The sequence below is a fragment of the Mus caroli genome, unplaced genomic scaffold (assembly GCF_978045245.1).
Source record: "Mus caroli unplaced genomic scaffold, Mus_caroli_1 scaffold_2, whole genome shotgun sequence".
NCBI classification, from domain to species: Eukaryota; Metazoa; Chordata; class Mammalia; order Rodentia; family Muridae; genus Mus; species Mus caroli.
Genome location: NW_028227257.1, coordinates 136629541 through 136653284, shown reverse-complemented (window position 1 = coordinate 136653284; position 23744 = coordinate 136629541). Strand labels below are relative to the sequence as shown.

At 37.4% G+C, this 23744-nt stretch overlaps 1 protein-coding gene across 3 annotated transcripts in view; it reads left to right on the top strand.

Annotated features, from left to right (window-relative positions):
* Arhgap15 (Rho GTPase activating protein 15) overlaps positions 1–23744 on the top strand; it is a 638684-nt gene that overhangs the window by 481602 nt on the left and 133338 nt on the right. For all 3 annotated transcript variants that reach the window (XM_021155709.2, XM_029472910.2, XM_085834942.1), the window contains one exon: positions 22256–22390. In XM_021155709.2, the coding sequence (XP_021011368.1) occupies positions 22256–22390 (135 nt within the window). The remainder of the gene's footprint in view (positions 1–22255; positions 22391–23744) is intronic.

Here is a 23744-nt window from a genome sequence, read left to right as displayed (position 1 = left end):
GCAGCCAGTCATGAGGACTAAGTCAGTAAATAGAACCCCTCTGCGCCTGCTGCATCACCTACTGCCTCCAGATTCTTATTCTGCTTGAGTTCCTGCCCTGATTTCTTTTAATAAAAAACAGTGATGTAGAAAGTATAAATAAGTAAGAAATCAAATAAGTAAATAAAACATATATATACATGTATAAATAGCTATACATATATATATATATATATATATAAACACATAAATAAATACATAAATAAATTCTTTGCTCTCTAGCTTGGTTTTGGTCATGATGTTTCACCATAAAAATACTGACCCTGGGCTGGTGAGATGGCTCAATGGGTAAGAGCACCCGACTGCTCTTCCGAAGGTCCAGAGTTCAAATCCCAGCAACCACATGGTGGCTCACAACCATCCGTAACGAGATCTGGCGCCCTCTTCTAGAGTGTCTGAAGACAGCTACAGTGTACTTACATATAATAAATAAATCTTTAAAAAAAAAAAGAAATACTGACCCTAACTAAGACAGGCCAAACCAATCCAACCGAAAGTGTGGAGCCTTTGTAACTTACTTGTGTCTTAAAGAGTTCATCTTTTTAAAGGTATATTAGAATTTTAATTTAATTTAAATATGATTTTTGAAGGACATTTGTTAAAGCAATAACACAAAAGGAGCCAGGCTGCCTGGACTTTACCATTTAATGCCTGAATGAATTTCGTCAAATTGTCTAATCATTGGACCTATATGTTTCCCTGTCATAAAAACACATAAAGCATATATTAATATAAGTGTAAATTTAATAACATAAAGAGACACTTGGAACAATGCCTGAGAAATGTCTAATTATTATTCTTTTTGAGAAGTTCACATCTTTTTAATTGTTGTTAAGAGTAAATCATGTGAAGTTTTTGGTTTAGTACCAATACTTTAAAGTTTTATGCAGTTCTTTCAAAAGGGTTTAATGGATTATGACAACTTAATCCATTCCTCTGTTTTATTAATATAATATTTATATAATTTTTTTGAGAATTTCATCCATGCATAAAATATGTTTGGATCATATATTCTCCTAACTCCTCCCAGGACCTCCACCAACCCTCTCAACTTCTTTCTTTCTTTTCTTTTTCTTTTTTTTTTTTTTTGATATTTTTTTGATTTTTTTTTGATTTTTAATATTTTAATTACATATTTTCCTCAATTACATTTCCAATGCTATCCCAAAAGTCCCCCATAGCGCCCCCCACTTCCCTACCCACCCATTCCCATTCTTTTGGCCCTGGCATTCCCCTATATTGGGGCATATAAAGTTTGCAAATCCAATGGGCCTCTCTTTCCATTGATGGCCGACTAGGCCATCTTTCGATACATATGCAGCTAGAGACAAGAGCTCCGGGGTTCTGGTTAGTACATCATGTTGTTCCAACAATAGGGTTGCAGATCCCTTTAGCTCCTTGGGTACTTTCTCTAGCTTCTCCATTGGGAGCCCTGTGATACATCCAATAGCTGACTGTGAACATCCATTCCTGTGTTTGCTAGGCCCCGGCATCTTCTCACAAGAGACAGCTATATTTGAGTCCTTTCAGCAAAATCTTGCTAGTGTATGCAATGGTGTCAGCGTTTAGAAGCTGATTATGGGACGGATCCCTGGATACGGCAGTCTCTAAATGGTCCATCCTTTCATCACAGCTACGAACTTTGTCTCTGTAACTCCTTCCCTGGGTGTTTTGTTCCCAATTCTAAGAAGGTGCACAGTGTCCACACTTTGGTCTTCATTCTTCTTGAGTTTCATGCGTTTATCAAATTGTATCTTATATCTTGGGTATCCTAAGTTTTGGGCTAATATCCACTTATCAATGAATACATATTGTGTGAGTTCTTTTGTGATTGTGTTACTTCACTCAAGATGATGCCCTCCAGGTCCATCCATTTGGCTAGGAATTTCATAAATTCATTCTTTTTAATAGCTGAGTAGTACTCCATTGTGTAAATGTACCATAATTTCTGTATCCATTCCTCTGTTGAGGGACATCTGGGTTCTTTCCAGCTTCTGGCTATTATAAATAGGGCTGCTATGAACATAGTGGAGCATATGTCCTTTTTACCGGTTGGGACATCTTCTGGATATATGCCCAGGAGAGGTATTGCTGGATCCTCTGGTAGTACTATGTAAAATTTTCTGAGGATCCGCCAGACTGATTTCCAGAGTGGTTGTACAAGCTTGCAATCCCACCAACAATGGAGGAGTGTTCCTCTTTCTCCACATCCTCGCCAGCATCTGCTGTCACCTGAATTCTTGATCTTAGCCATTCTGACTGGTGTGAGGTGGAATCTGAGGGTTGTTTTGATTTGCATTTCCCTGATGATTAAGGATGTTGAACATTTTTTCAGGTGTTTCTCTGCCATTCGGTATTCCTCAGGTGAGAATTCTTTGTTCAGTTCTGAGCCCCATTTTTTAATGGGGTTATTTGACTTTCTAGAGTCCACCTTCTTGAGTTCTTTATATATATTGGATATTAGTCCCTTATCTGATTTAGGATAGGTGAAGATCCTTTCCCAATCTGTTGGTGGTTTTTTTGTCTTATTGATGGTGTCTTTAGCCTTGCAGAAGCTTTGTAGTTTCATGAGGTCCCACTTGTCAATTCTCGATCTTACAGCACAAGCCATTACTGTTCTATTCAGGAATTTTTCCCCTGTGCCCATATCTTCAAGGCTTTTCCCCACTTTCTCCTCTATAAGTTTCAGTGTCTCTGGTTTTATGTGAAGTTCCTTGATCCACTTAGACTTGACCTTAGTACAAGGAGATAGGAATGGATCGATTCGCATTATTCTACATGTTAACAACCAGTTGTGCCAGCACCATTTGTTGAAAATGCTGTCTTTCTTCCACTGGATGTTTTTAGCTCCCTTGTCGAAGATCAAGTGACCATAGGTGTGTGGGTTCATTTCTGGGTCTTCAATTCTATTCCATTGGTCTATTTGTCTGTCACTATACCAGTACCATGCAGTTTTTATCTCAATTGCTCTGTAGTACAGCTTTAGGTCCGGCATGGTGATTCCACCAGAGGTTCTTTTATCCTTGAGAAGAGTTTTTGCTATCCTAGGTTTTTTGTTATTCCAGATGAATTTGCAGATTGCACTTTCTAATTCGTTGAAGAATTGATTTGGAATTTTGATGGGGATTGCATTGAATCTGTAAATTGCTTTTGGCAAGATAGCCATTTTTACAATGTTGATCCTGCCAATCCATGAGCATGGGAGATCTTTCCATCTTCTGAGATCTTCTATAATTTCTTTCTTCAGAGACTTGAAGTTTTTATTATACAGATCTTTCACTTCCTTAGTTAGAGTCACGCCAAGATATTTTATATTATTTGTGACTATTGAGAAGGGTGTTGTTTCCCTAATTTCTTTCTCAGCCTGTTTATTCTTTGTGTAGAGAAAGGCCATTGATTTGTTTGAGTTAATTTTATATCCAGCTACTTCACCAAAGCTGTTTATCAGGCTTAGGAGTTCTCTGGTGGAATTTTTAGGGACACTTATATATACTATCATATCATCTGCAAAAAGTGATATTTTGACTTCATCTTTTCCAATTTGTATCCCTTTGATCTCCTTTTGTTGTCGAATTGCTCTGGCTAGGACTTCAAGTACAATGTTGAATAGGTATGGAGAAAGTGGACAGCCTTGTCTAGTCCCTGATTTTAGAGGGATTGCTTCAAGCTTCTGACCATTTACTTTGATGTTGGCTACTGGTTTGCTGTAGATTGCTTTTATCATGTTTAGGTATGGGCCTTGAATTCCTGATCTTTCCAAGACTTTTATCATGAATGGGTGTTGGATCTTGTCAAATGCTTTTTCCGCATCTAAGGAGATGACCATGTGGTTTTTGTCTTTGAGTTTGTTTATATACTGGATTACGTTGATGGATTTCCGTATATTGAACCATCCCTGCATCCCTGGGATGAAACCTACTTGGTCAGGATGGATGATTGTTTTGATGTGTTCTTGGATTCGGTTAGCAAGAACTTTATTGAGGATTTTTGCATCAATATTCATAAGGGATATTGGTCTGAAGTTTTCTATCTTTGTTGGGTCTTTTTGTGGTTTAGGTATCAGAGTAATTGTGGCTTCATAGAATGAGTTGGGTAGAGTACCTTCTGTTTCTATTTTGTGGAATAGTTTGTGAAGAACTGGGATTAGATCTTCTTTGAAGGTCTGATAGAACTCTGCACTAAACCCATCTGGTCCTGGGCTTTTTTTAGTTGGGAGACTATTAATGACTGCTTCTATTTCTTTGGGGGATATAGGGCTGTTTAGATCATTAACCTGATCTTGATTCAACTTTGGTACCTGGTATCTGTCTAGGAACTTCTCCATTTCATCCAGGTTCTCCAGTTTTGTTGAGTATAGCCTTTGGTAGAAGGATCTGATGGTGTTTTGGATGTCTTCAGGATCTGTTGTTATGTCTCCTTTTTCATTTCTGATTTTGTTAATTAGGATGCTTTCCCTGTGCCCTCTAGTGAGTCTGCCTAAGGGTTTATCTATCTTGTTGATTTTCTCAAAGAACCAGCTCCTTGATTGGTTGATTCTTTGAATAGTTTTTCTTGTTTCCACTTGGTTGATTTCACCCCTGAGTTTGATTATTTCCTGCCGTCTACTCCTCTTGGGTGAATTTGCTTCCTTTTGTTCTAGTGCTTTTAGGTGTGTTGTCAAGCTGCTAATGTGTGCTCTCTCTAGTTTCCTTTTGGAGGCACTCAGAGCTATGAGTTTTCCTCTTAGAAATACTTTCATTGCGTCCCATAAGTTTGGGTATGTTGTGGCTTCATTTTCATTGAACTCTAAAAAGTCCTTAATTTCTTTCTTTATTCCTTCCTTGACCAAGGTATCATTGAGAAGAGTGTTGTTCAGTTTCCACGTGAAGGTTGGCTTTCTATTATTTATTTTGTTATTGAAGATCAGCCTTAGTCCATGGTGATCTGATAGGATGCATGGGACAATTTCAATATTTTTGTATCTGTTGAGGCCTGTTTTGTGACCAATTATGTGGTCAATTTTGGAGAAGGTACCATGAGGTGCTGAGAAGAAGGTATATCCTTTTGTTTTAGGATAGAATGTTCTGTAGATATCTGCCAGATCCATTTGATTCATAATTTCTCTTAGTTTCTCTGTGTCCCTGTTTAGTTTCTGTTTCCATGATCTGTCCATTGGTGAAAGTGGTGTGTTGAAGTCTCCCACTATTATTGTATGAGGTGCAATGTGTGCTTTGAGATTTACTAAAGTTTCTTGAATGAATGTGGCTGCCTTTGTATTTGGAGCATAGATATTCAGGATTGATAGTTCCTCTTGGAGGATTTTACCTTTGATGAGTATGAAGTGTCCCTCCCTGTCTTTTTTAATGACTTTGGGTTGGAAGTCAATCTTATCAGATATTAGAATGGCTACTCCAGCTTGTTTCTTCATGCCATTTGCTTGGAAAATTGTTTTCCAGCCTTTCATTCTGAGGTAGTGTCTATCCTTTTCTCTGAGATGAGTTTCCTGTAAACAGCAAAATGTTGGGTCTTGTTTGTGTAGCCAGTTTGTTAGTCTATGTCTTTTTATCGGGGAGTTGAGTCCATTGATATTAAGAGATATTAAGGAAAAGTAATTGTTGTTTCCTGTTATTTTTGTTGTTAAAGTTGGCATTTTGTTCTTGTGGCTGTCTTCTTTTAGGTTTGTTGAGGGATTACCTTCTTGTTGTTTCTAGGGCATGGTTCCTGTCCTTGTATTGGTTTTTTTCTGTTATTATCCTTTGAAGGGCTGGATTCGTGGAGAGATAATGTGTGAATTTGGTTTTGTCGTGGAATACTTTGGTTTCTCCATCTATGCTAATTGAGAGTTTGGCTGGGTATAGTAGCCTGGGCTGGAATTTGTGTTCTTTTAGTGTCTGTATAACATCCGTCCAGGATCTTCTGGCTCTCATAGTCTCTGGTGAAAAATCTGGTGTAATTCTGATAGGCTTGACTTTATATGTTACTTGGCCTTTTTCTCTTACTGCTTTTAGTATTCTATCTTTATTTAGAGCATTTGTTGTTCTGATTATTATGTGTCGGGAGGTATTTCTTTTCTGGTCCAGTCTATTTGGAGTTCTGTAGGCTTCTTGTATGTTCATGGGCATCTCTTTCTTTAGATTTGGGAAGTTTTCTTCTATAATTTTGTTGAAGATGTTTGCTGGTCCTTTGAGTTGAAAATCTTCATTCTCATCCACTCCTATTATCCGTAGGTTTGGTCTTCTCATTGTGTCCTGTATTTCTTGGATGTTTTGAGTTAGGATCTTTTTGCATTTTACATTTTCCTTGATTGTTGTGCCGATGTTCTCTATGGAATCTTCTGCACCTGAGATTCTCTCTTCCATCTCTTGTATTCTGTTGCTGATGCTGGTATCTATGGTTCCAGATTTCTTTCCTAGGGTTTCTATCTCCAGTGTTGCCTCATTTTGGGTTTTCTTTATTGTGTCTACTTCCCTTTTTAGGTCTAGTATGGTTTTGTTCATTTCCATCATCTGTTTGGATGTGTTTTCCTGTTTTTCTGTAAGGACTTCTACCTGTTTGATTATGTTATCATGTTTTTCTTTAAGGATTTGTAACTCTTTAGCAGTGTTCTCCTGCAATTCTTTAAGGGATTTTTGTGCTTCCTCTTTAGTGTCTTCTGCCTGTTTAGCAGTGTTCTCCTGTATTTCTTTAAGTGTGTTATTAAAGTCCTTCTTGAAGTCCTCTACCATCATCAGGAGATATGCTTTTAGATCCGTGTCTAGCTTTTCCGGTGTGTTGGGGTGCCCTGGACTGGGCGAAGTGGGGGTGCTGGGTTCTGATGATGGTGAGTGGTCTTGGTTTCTGTTAGTAAGATTATTACGTTTACCTTTCACCATCTGGTAATCTCTGGGGTTAGTTGTTATCGTTGTCACTGTTTAAAGATTGGAGCAGAAGCTGTGTTCCACTCACCAGCAGTCTCTAAATCCTGCGGCGGGGGTCGTGGGTAGCTGACGGTACCCCGGTGCTGGTCCAGCCGGAAGAGGCCTGTGGTCCTACTCAGGCCGGTTTTCTGCTTCCCTAACTAATGCAGTCTCTGGTCCCGCGTTGATTTTTTTTTAAAAGATTTATTTATTTATTATATGTAAGTACACTGTAGCTGTCTTCAGACACTCCAGAAGAGGGCGCCAGATCTCGTTACGGATGGTTGTGAGCCACCATGTGGTTGCTGGGATTTGAACTCTGTACCTTCGGAAGAGAAGTCGGGTGCTCTAACCCACTGAGCCATCTCACCAGCCCTTTTTTGATATTTTTATTAGGTATTTTCCTCATTTACATTTCCAATGCTATCCCAAAAGTTCCCCATACCCCACCCCACACTCCCCTACCCACCCACTCCCACTTTTTGGCCCTGGTGTTCCCCTGTACTGGGGCATATAAAGTTTGTAAGTCCAGTGGGCCTCTTTCCAGTGATGGCCAACTAGGCCATCTTTTGATACATATGCAGCTAGAGACAAGAGCTCCGGGGTACTGGTTAGTTCATATTGTTGTTCCACCTATAGGGTTGCAGATCCCTTTAGCTCCTTGGGTACTTTCTCTAGCTCCTCCATTGGGAGCCCTGTGATCCATCCAATAGCTGACTGTGAGCATCCACTTCTGTGTTTGCTAGGCCCCGGCATAGTCTCACAAGAAAGAGCTATATCTGGGTCCTTTCAGCAAAATCTTGCTAGTGTGTGCAATGGTGTCAGCGTTTGGAAGCTGATTATGGGATGGATCCCTGGATATGGCAGTCTCTAGATGGTCCATCCTTTCGTCACAGCTCCAAACTTTGTCTCTGTAACTCCTTCCATGGGTGTTTTGTTCCCAATTCTAAGAAGGGGCAAAGTGTCCACACTTTGGTCTTCGTTCTTCTTGAGTTTCATGCATTTAGTCTTTTCTTTTTTTAATAATCCAAATTCAAATCTGTGCTGCCTATAAGTTCATGTGCACGGAACATGATTGACCTGCCAGGGGCCAAAACTCTTGCCGAAGAACAGTTTGTATCTTCACTGGAACACTCCACTCAAGCATAATGATGTTCACAGTTTGTGGCTCTAACTCCTCCTCTATATAATAAGTTCACTGGAGAAAGAAATAACATTTTGGTGACTATTCACCTCTTTATACAAAGAAGCAGCTCTGGGTCCAGCATTTTAGGCAAATCCAGTTAAAAAATGGTTTTAATTAAAGTGAGATTGAGGAAAGATTGCAAAAGGATCTTAAGTAAGTAAAAATACTCTCAACAATAAACAAACCATCAATTTATTTCCCCTTCATCATAAAAATGAAATAAAAATGAGGTCAATCATTAATAACACATTGAAAGTAGGTTTGCTTTTCTCTTTGAATTTTCTAAACTCTATAATTAAAATGACTTCAAATTGGAAGATTGTAAGGAAGAAATTAATCTTATTGGTAAGTAAAAGAGCAAATCCCATGGTTGATGGTAGATATGACCTGTTAGCAAGAGTTCTACTTTTATACTTTCACTCATGCAATCAGCATGTGGAAACCAACATAATCCAATTAATTGTAATTCCCCTTTGTAGAGACAATAAAGTAGCTCATGATACTAAAACACCATTGAAGTCTTATCATTGGTCAGATAATCCAAATGGGTTCTCATTTTCAAGCTACCAGCAGGTCTTTATAAACTTCTGGAAAATGAAACATTTTTCCTTCCCTGAACTTACATTAAACCCAGTAACAGTCTCTGAATTGTAGTCCTTTGTACATGCTGGCCATTAGTTTTCCAGACTTTTCCTCTTATATTTAACAGTTTCAGGAATATACCTGTGTGTTCCTCTCTTATGGCCTAAAGCAATACTTTTTCACAGTTTCTGTACACAGCAGTTTCTCACCCTAGTTATTTGCTTGTTATGTCTCTTCAGTCATGCAGTCACTCTGTCCCACCGCACACACTGCCACGAAATGTCCTATTAACACATGACTCCTTTGCTATGGTCAACCAAACTCTTTCAGGTCTTTTGAATCTTCTTTTCTTTTTGAGAATATGATATAGTTACATCATTTCCTCCTTCTCCTTCCTCCCTCCAAATCCTCCCCTTTTCTCTCTTAAATTCAGCTTCATTTTATTACTTATTATTACATTCATATATATGCATACATAATTGTTATGAATAACAACTAATATAACATATATAGTTTTTATATTATTATATATGGCATTATATATTGGACATTTTGTTATATTATTATATATAACATTATATATTATATATTATGATATATATTACATATATAACAATATGTTGTTACATATGTGAGCATTTTATTTTATGCTATATGTAAATATACTGTATATATATACAGTATATATTGCTCAGTCAGTACAATTTTACTTGTGTGTATGTTTTCAGTTTTCAGGGCCTTCTTATCACACTACCACATCCCCCTTTCTTCCTTTCAACCCTCAGTACCTTGAGATGGGAAACCTATCTTTTCGTTTACTCCAACAACCCATGGCTTACTCAATGTGTCATTGCCTGTCTTTGAGATTTACTACTTCTATTTGGGTCCATCTTAATTTACCTCTTGTCCTCTCTCCCAGCCTATGTACCTTCTTCATTGACCTACTTAATTATCTCCTTTGAAATAATTTTAACATAAAACATAAGATGTGCAAAATCTCCTCTGGTCATCACCTAAATGAGGCTTGCCCATCATCTTCTATGTTTGTTCCCTTAGCAGTCTACACAAAATTATACTTAGTATGTGCTATTAGTTTATCAATTTGCCTGAATTTCTTGTATATTGTAATATATATAATAGCAGATACTCTATATTTTCTTTCACATGTCTAAGCTCCACAGCTAGCTGTTTGAATTCGAGTTTTTCATGGAAGAATGGATATGTGGGTCAATGACCTGCTTGTGTCTTCAGTGTTGGTTAAATGCTATGAGAAATGAACATGATGTAAAGAATGGTGTGCCATGGTCTATGAGGATACACATGTTTTCACTGCAATAGTATTACTATCAAAGGGGGTTAAATTAAGTTTGGGTAACAATGGCAAAAAGATATATTCCAAACTAATAAAAAGAATGCATCTAACTCGAGAAATAGGAAAATTAATTAGAATGAATATCTTTCAGTAATAATAAAGTTTTAAAGGGAGAGTCATAGATAAGATCCTTTGGTTCATATGAATAGTTATACTTGTGCAAACAGTAGAATTATCATGCTATGATTAAAACTGTTGTGATAGAAACTGAAATAAATCTAACTTAGAGAGGAATCTCTTTCCTTAGAGTATGCCATGAATGGCTTCCTAGCTATAAGCACGAGACCCAAGCAGTCAGGCACAGATTTGTTTAGGCTGAAAGAGAAAAAAAGCTAGAATTCCTCATAGTTACAAAAGCCTGTGCCATCCTGAATTTGACATAAAGTCTACTCCATGACCTCCTGTGCTCTCTAACATCCCTATGCATGACTTCCTGTGTTCTGGTACATCGGAGTGTGCAGGGTGAAATTAGCTTCCTCCACTGACTTCATGTGTTCTCTACCATCAGTGTGCATGTTGCAATCAGCTTTCTCCACTGACTTCCTCCGCTCTCCAGCATCAGTGTGTGGTGGTGAAGTTAGAATAAGTATGCTCTTCTGTTGGAACAAGACATGTTTATATGTGCCAACCCTGTCTGTGTTGCTTGCAAAGACATCTTAGTGCCAAGTAATGTCTTGAGACCATTGCAGTTGATGTTTTTACACACACACACACACAAAGACAAACACTATGGATGACCCTTGTGCTTGAAAGTTTACTCAGTCGTTATCACCATCATCATGGTCTTTACTTAAGAGATACTTACTAAGCAACTAACTGAGCATAGATTTGTAATAATGAAGCAAATATAAGACTAAAAGGAGCAAGCTTTTTCACAGAAAGAGCACTATAAAGTTTTAATAGACACACTAACAGGAATCAGAAAATTCTAGTTACTTCAAGAGATTATGGAATACTCTGTTATGATTTTCAGTCTCCGTTTTCTCCTACACTTATTTCTTGCATTTAGTAGGACCCCTGACACTTACTAGGTGTTTCTCAATTGCTTAATGAATCATGTATTGATCCCCAATGGTAAATAATGTTGTTTTTTTCATTTCCAACATACTAACTCTGTTTTGTTTCTTCTTCCTTCCTTCCTTCCTTCCTTCCTTCCTTCCTTCCTTCCTTCCTTCCTTCCTTCCTTCTTTCCTTTTCTTTCTTTCTTTCTTTCTTTTTTTCTTTCTTTCTTTCTTTCTTTCTTTCTTTCTTTCTTTCTTTCTTTCTTTCTTTCTTTCCTGTTTCTTATTTGTCAAAACAATAAAAATCCTTGCTAAGGGAATGATTTCTATCATTCATAACTATTGTTATTCTATATTAAATGATTATTAATTGTATGCAAGCTGCAGGATCATTTTAATTAATTAGATGTTAAATCCACCTTACCCCAGTCAGAAACCCTATCATCAACAAATCTGACAAGAAGTGTTTGAGAACTTGTGGATAGAATAGGACCCTTATTGTTGGAGAGTGTAAATTAAATGGCCGTTGTGGAAATCAGTTAGGAGAGTTCTCAAAAAACTTTAAAAAGCAAAGGACCCAGCTATTTTATTCTCAGGAATATACCCAGAGAGCTACATACTATAACATAGAGCTATATAGACTCATGTCATTTGCAGTTTTTTTTTTCACTATAACAAAGACTTAAAATCAACCTAATTACCAGATAAGAGAAGACTGAATAATGAAACTGAAAATTATATATATACACACATACATCTATGCATATACATACAGGTAATGAAATAAGTTGTACAAAAGGATAGAGTATTATATTGTTTTTCCTGTTCTAATTCTGTCATGGGTTTTAGTTTCAGGTGGTAGATAAATATATTATTTGATAGTGAAACTGTAAAAATCTCATGCTCCACAGCTTCTGTCTCAAATGATTAATCTAAGTGTATAGAAGTTCACTGAGATATGTAGATTTGGGCCTGTTTAATTTTAGTGCCTATTTTTCCTTTTCAAGTTTCTTAATAATAAAATTTATACACAAAATTAAAAAGAAGAAACTTTATTATAGGTATCTGTTCTGCTGTGTAAGAAGATTTATATACTTTATGACTCAACATCTCCATTTATATCTTTCTGTATTTACTTGTTATTGTACTTTTCAACTATCTCTTCATATGTACACTTTACATGGACATCAGAGAGGAATGATGAGCAGCAATTACACACACTCCAGTGGTCCACAGGGTTTCAAGCACTGCGACATTATACAAATTAGCTCCACAACTACAATAGCAATTGGGAAAAGCTTGCTAAAATTTAAACACACACAGAAACTTTAATAGGACCTTGTCATGTCAATATTTGGTCTACCTACATGGGTATATGCTGGCACATATATAAATTATGTAACTACAATTTATTTGCACAGTCATGATGAAATGTGTGACTACCTAATGAGTCATTATATTTCTACAAAGATGAATATGTCAATACTAAAATGAACACACGCACACGCTCTCACAGAGACAGACAGACAGAAAGACTGACAGACAGAGACAGAGAGAGCTACTGTTAGTTTAAAATTATTTCTAAGATACACCCAGTAGAAAAAAATCAAAGTACAGAAAAATTTATATTCTGTTTGTTTTAAAATGTTGGTAGAAGGCAATACTGCCTGAGTGCAGGAACTGTCTTTGAAAGAGCCTCAGGGAGTTAACAGCATAAGGGAATATAAACTTGATAATTAGAAGAAGAGAAGCCAGAGTGCTAATGTGTACTCTTACATATATCATCAATCAATGCTGTCTCAATATATGACATATTTCAAAACAGAATAATAAAGTGTTTAAATGACACTATTGAACAATTTCTTTTTTAAAATTATGTATTTTCCAATACCATATTATCAAGTGCTTTGATAATCTTAACTAGATTTTTAGTTCATTTGTGGTAAACTTTTGAAAATGACCTTGTGAATCCTGTGTATGAGTTACCATTTTTTGAAGTTACAAAAGAGCAGCAGAGTAATTTTGTGCTTAGTTCCTTGAAAGTGGAGGCTATCAACAGGTCTCAAATTTAGGCAAGCAAAGTAAAGGTAGTAAAACACTCAAACTTCTTATCTATTACAACCAAAACAATTACCTTTTGTGAGAATACTCATTCATTAAAGAACCTATTTCATTATTCTACTATATTATATTAATACATTATTATGATAGTATTATTTTGTGGTTTCTAAAACAGTGTTGCGGGAACTATGCTATCCTTTCTAGTATAGAAGTTTCCATGAATATTGTGAATCTCACAAATATTTTTTATATCTGTAGAACTCTTACCATCCTTTTGATATGAAGTAGAAAATTGACTTAACTACTCTTAAGAAATGAACTTATCAGTATTATTTAAGAATAATTTTTCTTTACTTAATAACACTCACACATTTTATCTGGAGATAAATGTTTTGAATAAATTAATGTGGCAATATCTAAATCTACCAATTTTGTTGACCTCTTCTACATTATTGAAGGAATATTTCCAGGCTAACTTTTAAATTAACAAGTTAACTTCTAAAGCAAGTCCCAATTCTTTTCAATGTTTCCACTTCTCACCAAAGTCCAAAAAATATAGCAAGGAGAATAAAGAAAGCCAGAAGTTTTATTAGAGTCTGGAAACATTTACCACTGGCAAAGTGAATAATACACAAGTAAACTGTCTGATAATGAATGATAGGTCTACACTGGTCCATTGCCTATAGAGCCTTACTTAACTCATATAAACTTAGGAGTTCTCATATGAAAGAGTCAAAAGCTCAGTCTTAACTAACATCCCTGTGTGCACACACAACAAAAAGATTATCTGTGCATAGCCATTTATAGGAACTGATCCCTTAGGCTGATATTAAATAATGTAACATGAACTGGACAGGACAAATGAGCAATGGTGGCATTTCAAGCCAACATGAAGCAAGCCTTTTCAAATGACTGTTAAATTTTACCCTGTTTTTCTACCCTTTGGAGGCTGTAATATGTGAAATCACCCATGGAATTCAAGCAAATTTGGGATCTATTTGGAGAAGACAGTCACATAAAATGAAGCATTGTGTATAATGTCTGTGGAGTACAAAAGGCCTTTGACTGAATGGAAATAAGGGCAGAGTTGAAAGCCCTAAATAAGAAAGGCATTCAAGAAGCCCACACTGGCTCCAAAAAATTACATCAGTCTTTATGACTTAGCTTAAAGGAAAACCAGTTTATTTTTTGGTGGTGTTGTCAGAATCTGCATAGGACCAGCAAGTACTTCCCAGAAGCCCAGAGAAGCCCTATCTAGATGCCTGGGAAGAAGCATGATATCAATCACCACGTTTTATATGGTGGCCTTATGCATGGAGTGATGGTGATGGGAGGATGCCATGTTATGCCACTGTAAATTTAAAATGCACAAAGTCGTGGCACACTTGTCATGCTCTCCATCTTGGTGGGGCGCGTGCTTCCTAAGTTTCATCTGTACCTACCTGCTGTGTTACTATTGCATCCAAATAAAACCTAAAGAGAAAGAAAAAAAAATGTTTATGTTATCGGCTTGCTTCCAGCATGTGTTGTGGTAGAAGATATCTCTGCCTCCTTCAAAGAGATGACCTAAAACATTTCTTATTATACTGTGACATTGTGATCGTGGCTTGGGCATATCAGACAACTTTCAAAGGTATAGATGCATTATAAAGTATGTAGAAACAAGTCAACATGGTCTGCAAAAGTATCCCACTGGAAACTGCAGGACTTTCTCCTTTGTTTTTTTTTTGTTTTGTTTTGTTTTGTGTTTGTTTGTTCATTTGTTTTTGGAGGTTTAGCATCTTAGGAAGTACCTGTTACCTCCTTACTTCCTTCTTCTTTCCTACTTCAGAAAGGCTATATGGAATTGGCTCAGCACACTGGGTTGCAGAAGCACCTATTCTGTGTGCAGCCGCTTTCAAAAGTAAGACTTCTAGCAATTTCCTGGGGATTTCTGTTATAAATTCTAAGGGACGATAACACTTTGAGGGTTAACAGAACAAAAGTTAATATCTGAAACTACTTTATTCTCTTTTGTTAGGCACCACAGCCATGAACAATTAGATTGACTGGGTAGATTTTTCCACACAATTGTAAATGTTCCTTAGTCCTTAACAGTCAGCCCTTAGGGACAGCAGTGCACTCCTGCTTTAGTAAATTCATTTGTGCGAAAGTAGGTGAGGAAGAAAATGACGATTGTATTTTATTTCTTCCTACCACAAGCTGTATCCTCAATATTTGCTGTTAGGCTAAGCCAGAATAGGCAAGCAATTTTGAATTATGGCTTCAAATTATTTCTTAAAATATAAATGACCACCCATCAGGAATGATCTAAGTGACATCATCCTGCATGTCACAAATACAAAATAGCCCTTGTTTGAGAATGTAATCTAGGAAAATGACATTGTCTTTTACCATGCAAACCCTTCAGTTATGTTACTTAGCTTTAGCCTCAAAATTTCCACAGGCTCGGTGGCTTATACCACAGTAATTGACCTCAAAGCATTGGAAAGATGAACTTTGAACAGTACTAGGTTGTTGTCATCCAAAGCATCTCTCCTTGGTGTTTGGGATGGATGGATAGATAGATAGATAGATAGATAGATAGATAGATAGATAGATAGATAGATAGATAGATGGATGGATGGATGGATGGATGGATGGATGGATGGATGGATGGATGGATGGATGGATAGATAGATAGATAGATAGATAGATAGATAGATAGATAGATAGATAGATAGATAGATAGATAGATAGATATCCATCTGCTCTGGCATCTCTGGCATCCATAGAAAGTGCCTCCTGGTCATCCCCTCAGTGTGATTTAGTCTCTTATTGTAAGGACACTACTCCTATTGGATTGTCACACTGTTTGGAGTCCATGTGACCTTATATTTTCAATTACTTTTGTTTGTTTGTTTTTGTTTTTCGAGACAGAGTTTCTCTGTATAGCCCTGGCTGTCCTGGAACTCACTTTGTAGACCAGGCTGGCCTTGAACTCAGAAATCCGCCTGCCTCTGCCTCCCGAGTGCAAGGATTAAAGGCATGTGCCACCACGCCCGGATCCTTTCAATTACTTTTTTAAGAGACTTATCTCCAAATTGTCATATTATGGAATACAAGCATGCAGCCTTACATACAACAATGTATACGTTCGGAGAGTCAGAGAGTAGTTAGCATCATGTACGTTTGGTGAAGGTATGTTTAATGATTGGGTGTCACCTACTGAGTGTCAAGGTCAGCAGAGTGTGGTGCAGAGGACAGACATAAGATGTGAACTGCTAGAACTTGGTCAGTATTCACTGTAGCAATATTTTTGAGCACCTGGTAAAGCCCTCTCCTTTGAGGAGCATAAGGCAATCTGCCAGCTGTAGCTTTCTAAATCACATAGCACAACGACTGGTATCCAGTCTGTGTTCAGTCCCTGTTTGCTTAATAAAAATTAAGTGAACAAGCAAATTAACTGGCCAACTAGCCTAGATTTCTAAGATAATGTCCTCAGTGCATCCTCATGCTATAACCGGTGTATGTAGTACAAAGGGGCTTCTACTAGGACAGCATAGGAAGGCATTGCTTCAGCATAGCATTTGTTATCACCAGGTATGAGAATTTGCCTAGCCCATCATAATTTAGATTGAGCTGTCACTCTATGGAGATAACAAGACAGGTTCAGCCACATCAATGACTCAACTGACTTCCTTTTGATCCAGTCTTTTAAACTCAATGGCCTAAATAGAAGCTGTATATTTGTAGACAAATGGTGCCATTTTTATCCACTCTAATATCTAATCTCTCAGTTTTATTTTATAGACAAAGATTATATAAAGATTCATCCTCTCTGGCATCTCTGCCATCTACGATGTGACATCCATGTATTCAGCAGGCTTTTCCAGTAAGGACGTGACTATGCCATGGTCCTCGACCCTGGAAGCTGATGCCACATACTTGATGACAAGTTCACAGTGTGATCTGTTCTTATCATTACACTAATGAAATCAGAGCTGGTCTGTCCCTATCCTGGGTTGTCTTTTTCCCATTTTCTATTACGGTAGTAAAGTGAACGTTGGAACGAACTTTTGAAAATGTCATGGAAAACATTGAAAAGTAAAGGGTAAAAAAAAGAAAAAAAAAGCATTTGATTTTTAAATATCCAAAAAGTTGTTCCTTTCCACTTGCATCAATACTATTCTGGATAATTCTATTTATCCATGATCACATTTTAACCAACATTAGGTAAAAACAATTTAGTTACACTCAGACCTGTGTGTGTGTGGGGGGGGGGTGTTAAATGCTCAGTGATACTGATGCTCCAGCTTCGTTGAAAGCTACCATTGCTCCTCTGTAGCCATCAAAGTCTTCTTTGTAAGAAACTTTTCCTTAATTGTCTTACAAATGACAGTTGATTTTTCTTTTTCAAATACCTTTTTTTCATGCACAGATAATTTTTTTCTAAAAACATATAAAGTATACTAATACTCCTTCACAAAAAGCTATTTCAAAATAAGATAGCCTTGTTTGGATAAAACATTTCGTGTGTGTGTGTGTGTGCACATAATGAAAGTCTCATAGTTTTTGGGTTAACCTACCTTAATTATATTTACATGCTTTGAAGCCATTGACCAATCTGTATTTAATATAGCTTAATTAGAGGGCCAAGAGAGTCCAGGACAGATTTTTGAGTATCAGGATTAGGAGATACCTTGAATCTGCCCTACTTTTTCCCAGGAATAGAGTCCAGTGGATAAAGTTGTTGTTGACCCTGTCTGGTAAGGCAGTGAACTAATTTATCTATACCAGTTAATACGGTTCACAGTGTTCACTCCGTGTTTCCAGTGCCTTCATCTATTCTGTATTTGGTCTTTTGAGTCTATGTTTCATAACTATAAATAGGATGTTTGTTTCTTTATAACTTTCAAATGTTGTATACATTTTTCATTGATAGCAGCATCTGTCCCTTGAACCATCTTCATCTCACAAATAGATGAATAGATGTAAAATGAATCAGTGGTGAGTCGGGTCTTTAAAAAAGGTGTTAAATATAATGTTTTTCCTACTCTATCACCTTTCTTCGACACTGCATCTTATAATCATCTCTTCCTTCTATCCCTGTTTCCCAGTGCACTTCCCTTCTGTTTTATATCTGCTCATATAGGAATTAGCTGCTCAGTAAATGGGGAATTGCTAAATATTGGAGTGAGTTTATAGACAAATGTATGGTCTCAACTAAGACACTTAGAGATAAAGTGTAAATCCCCATTCATAAAGTAACATCAGTCTATTAGCACTTCACACTCCTCGTTTGTCTTTTTTTCCTATGCCAGACAAAATTATATACAAGTATAGTGATTGAAATGTGGTGGGAATATACTGCTTCCTTATCTCAGTTTCACTACCTGTCACTCATAAGAAAATTCCTTAAGCGTCTACCACCCCTTTTATCCTCTCTATAAAAATGGATATCTTGCCAACAACATCTACTTAATTGTCATACTGGAGATTTAAATTAGATATAATTGTACCATACATAGCATAGTGTCCTGTAGTTACATGCTACATAATTTTCAGTTACTATTTTTGTAGCAAATACCTTGAATATAGTTATATGAATTTTATTCTATAAAAGGGTTTGATCTTATAAGTAGTTAAGAATTACAAGGCTGGCAAGATGCTTCAGTGTGTGCTTGCCCTACAATCCTGATGATCTGAGTTTGATTAGCCAGACCTACACTAGAGGAAAGAACTAGTTCCCACAAGTGGTCCTCTGACTTCCAAACACATGCCATGGTATGTGTTCACAAACACACATACACACGTACGCAAAAATAATAATAATAATGAGTTTAATAAAGAAAAAAGTACCAACTCTTTATATTTTATATAGTTTAAATTAGGGAAATCATAGTATTTACATACACTTGCACGCGCGCCCACACACACACACACACATGCATGCATACACACACATCTTTCTGGATCCTTGTCACATGAGGCAAATTTCATAAGCATTGATTGTAGAAGAGTGTTAATTGACTCTTCGAGCCTCCAGTCTCCACTAGAGTCCTATCAACAAGAAAGAGTTTACAGCCCCAGAAGTTATTTGGAAATGTTTGAAAACCTTTTATCTAGTCAGCCCTAGGAGATATAACTGGCCTCCATTGGGTAACAGGCAGATATACTACCAATGCATCCCAGAGTGCAAAGGATATATATCACTATAATGAAGATTCTCTTTTCTCAAACAGCATGGTATGCCGCTCTTGAGAAACCTTTGATTCTTGGAAAAGGGAAAAGTCTAGTTAGGAAACTCCTACAAATAATTCAAATGTATTGAATGATACCTGCCAACACCAAGAAAGGGTAGGGTTATGATCAGGTTTTTTCTTTTTTTTCCTTGAGAACAAGCTGATTGTGTGATTTTATGATTTGGGGCCTATTATTTGGGCATAATAATATGTTTAAATGGACCACCATGGCCTTGAAACTTCCACCATGAGATCCTCTGGATTACAAGGGACCTGTTGATTATGAAATGCTGGATATAAAGATTAGCTCTCAGATTTCAGATGACTGCTGCTGACTTTTGCCATATTCTTTATTTGAGATACTTATTGAAGGTTACAATGTATAGCTACTTTTTCTTTAAAAGATGACTACAACAGATATCTACTTTAAGAACTGTGACACAAATTAGCAAAGGTACAGTTTAAGGCTTTTAAGCAGACATAATCAAGTGACGTATTTCCTTCTCTGTACTCCCTTTTCACAGTCACTAAAATTACCACTCAAAAGTAACATTAATGAATGGCATTTTCCTCCACTTGAATAGTAACTGTCTCTCTTGTTGGTTCTTTGCTCAATATGAAAATGTTCCTTTTGACCCTCTGAGCTGTTTCCTTTAGCAGCCTCTCTTCGGCTTACCACAGAACCATTTACTTTTCTAATAAAGTTTAGGAGTTGTGTGCTTGTGTTTGCCTGCGCGCCTGTGTGTGTGTGTGTGTGTGTGTGTGTGTGTGTGTGTGTGTGTGTATGTGTTTAGGTTTCCACTTAAAGTTCAGTGCCAAAGCTACAGTACTGATACATTTTCTAAATGTGTTTTAAGCAATAAGTTGTACAACATTTTTAGAACATGTGTTAAACTATTTCTCTAAGAATGAAGCTCTTAACAAAACATAAGCACTCTGCATGAGATCTTAGCAGCAAAGTGCTTAAAAGATAAAGTAAGAATTGGTACCATGGGAAGAACACCAGCTGTAGAGCGCACAGGTCCATTATGAGAAGTATGGTAGTGGGTAGGGAGAAAATGATTTAATCAGGAGTAAAACCAATTTTATTATAAGGGCACGCAGGGGGTGTGGCGCCATAGGGAGAGGGACATTTCAAAATATCTGACAGATTTCAACAATGTGAAAACCTCGTTCTTTAAAGTGACAGTAAACCCCATCAGGTCTCCCTTTTTGATGCTATTGTTAACAGTTGACTGTTTAAAGCTGGCCTGCTAAGATGCTGTCGGCCTATTTCAATAGTGCACAGCCAAAGAAAAGACTAATTGTTGAAACACAATCAATCAAAATGATTGCAGGGCAGGGAGAAGGTCTCCTCTGATGATTTTGTTGGGAGTCATATTAGTGTGTTATGACTGAGGTTCGGACGATGATTGAAAGGAAGAGGGAGAGAACCCTGGGGCATAAACGGGCCCACCTCATCCCCCTTTCACAGACAAACTACTGAGTGGGAACTTAACTTACAAACATCGAAAATAATAGTCCACTCGAAAAAAAAAAAGATCTGATAGTGGTGTGGGCTAATATTTTTAAAAGGATATGAACACTATTAGCAAAACAGCTCCTGCAGAGAATCCCCCACGGTGACAGTTCTCAGCTTCCCTTACTTCTCTCCCCCCACCCCCACTTTGGTGCAAACTGCTCCTAGACACTCATAGAGCTCACACTGTGGGTGGGGGGCTTGTGACTATGAGCTCAGACAGCATCAAAACAGAGAAAAAGTTCCAGTTAGCCAAATACCTATAAGCTCTTACAAGAATTTTCAATTAATTCTATATTGTAACTGATAACTTTGTGCTTCCTTAAGTCCAGAATCAAAAATCACTTCTATGTTGCTTATTTTATAGATGAGCAGAAATGCCATAGTAACTTGCATCCTCTTAATTATATGTAAAGATGGCACTTCTAGACAACAATCATCCCTTGTGTCTGAGAATGATCTCAGATCTCCCTACTGACAGTCAAAGGATGCTGAGAGGCACCTAGCACACTCACTTGCTACTGCGCATTCACGTTGGCATCGAAGTTCTTTAGTGTGTCGCTGTGGCAACTCACTCAGGCTTCCCAAGCAAATATTTTTGTTACTTCCAAAGAGTTGGTTCGCATTTGTGGTTTGTCTTCGGCATGTTATCATTTTGGCAGCTTTGCATAGCCTGCATAGGCCAACAGGGGTCTGTCTAATATTGTTGCTGGGCACATTTTTCTCACTGAGATGAAAACTGAAGAAAAATATTTCTGAAGCAGTAAGAAGGAATTAATTTACTTTTTCCTCCATATTCTATCCCTTACTGACTTTACATTCAGGAGAAGAGAGAGAGAGAGAGAAAGAGTCAAACCGAGAGAGAGAGAGAGACAGAAAGAGAAAGAAAAATAAAATTGTTAGCCATTATTCCCTTGTACATAGCAAGGCTAACACATGTAAAGCAATAACTCGTTTTCTATTGCCATGTTTAGCATATGTCTCCTGTTGGCTCAGCAAGGCCTTCGGGCCGGTCCCTTGAGCCAGCCATCGCTGGCAACTCTTAGCCCCTCGGCCTCAAAACCAAATAGCTTTGAATCATGTTGCGCTGTGATGCTAATTTTCATACTGATGCATTATGGGAATAACCGTATCTGACATACTGTGTCAATGGTACTGTCTCTTTGTGTCCCTTGTTTTTTGTTAGCTGCATTCCTACAGATGGTATTCCATTGAAAATGTTCCCTTCCTACAGAAAACGGGAAGAAAAAAAAAATTCATGCACAGCACCAAACCTCTAGGTGCAGAAGGCTGTTAACGGTTGCTGATGATAGTAGGCAAACATTAACATAATAATTAGTGTCTTGTAATTGTTTCATTAAAACCAGTTGTTCCATTTCTCCTCGTGTTTTCCCAGAAGAGAAGCTGAATTTGGATGACAGCCAGTGGGAGGACATCCACGTCGTCACCGGAGCACTGAAGATGTTTTTCCGGGAGCTGTCTGAACCGCTCTTCCCTTACAGTTTCTTTGAGCGGTTTGTGGAGGCGATCAGTAAGTATACCCCATAAAGAAGCCGGGTGTGGTGAAATTATTTACAATAGTGAGATCAATACCGATTGTGACCACAGAGAACAGAATATGTGTCCCATGCTCGTATCTGTAGCCTTAGGTTTTGTCATTTTGGGTGGCTTGTTTTATTCTCACCCTGCAATATTATTTGAGCTTTGAAACCAAAATTATTCAGACCAAAGGGAGAGAGAGAGAGAGAGAGAGAGAGAGAGAGAGAGAGAGATCTATTTAAGGCCACCAAATTTAAGCTTTCTCAAATGAAAATAGCTTCTCTTGCAATCTGCTTTATAGGGTCATCGCGTGTACTCCCAGTCCCTGCCTTGATATTTTCAGAATTGCACTGTTTGCAGACAAAGAGATCTTGCAAGGCAACCTAAATATATTAAATATTGTGTTTCATTAAATATGTGTTAAATCATCAGTTCCATCTTCTCTTGGCTCCCTCAGTTGTTCCCTCACCAACAGCAGTAACTATCTAGAGTTGGCTTCTGGGTAACGTATAAGGTTAAGTGTCAGCAGGTTTCCTGGAATGGGTACTCCATGAAGCGTCTCTTGCTGATGTATTACTTTCTCATTTATAAAAGGGACGATCTAAAGTGAAATGGTATGAGCGAACAAATGAATGAACAAATGAATGAATGAACGAATGAAATCGCTTCCTGTAAGGAAACTTTTGCTGTAGATACTTGGAAAAACAAACACTTGAATATCACTAAGTTTAATATCATCGGGTACATTTCCTATAATTGTGACAGCTTAGAAACATCTCCTGGCAAGCAGGCTGATATAAGAAGGACAGAGAAAGAAAGAAAAAAGAAAGGTAAAATTAAAAACCTTGCAAGCCTGGCAGGAGCTTAATTAAAGTACCAACAAGAAAAATCTCCAAGGAAAAATGTTCCACTTAGGAGGTCTGATCTTGGATGCTGTGTGTGAAGGGTTCCCAGTAGTAGGAGTGAGGACTTGGGGGCCAATGCTGGAAAAAAAGCCCTTCAATGTGCCCTTTCAGTCTTGTTTTTTTTCACTGGGAAAAATTCTTCACACTTTTAAAGCTTTGTGAAATTAAATCAATAGTATGAAGACGAGGGTCTCCCTCCCAGTCTCTCCTTCAGCCTGCTCACAGTTTCAAATTGTCTTGTTGTCTGCCTATTGTTTAAGGACATAAGAGTATTCCTGACTGGGGGCTAGGGTAAGCCTAGAGTTTTTATCCCTCTGGAGAGGAATAATTTATAGTTCTTAGGTTCTCTAACCTACAACTTAAAAGGAATAATAAAGAAATTGTAAGTAAGCATGCATCCCATTCACCGCAGTCTGATGTTCTTAATTCATACATGCACAT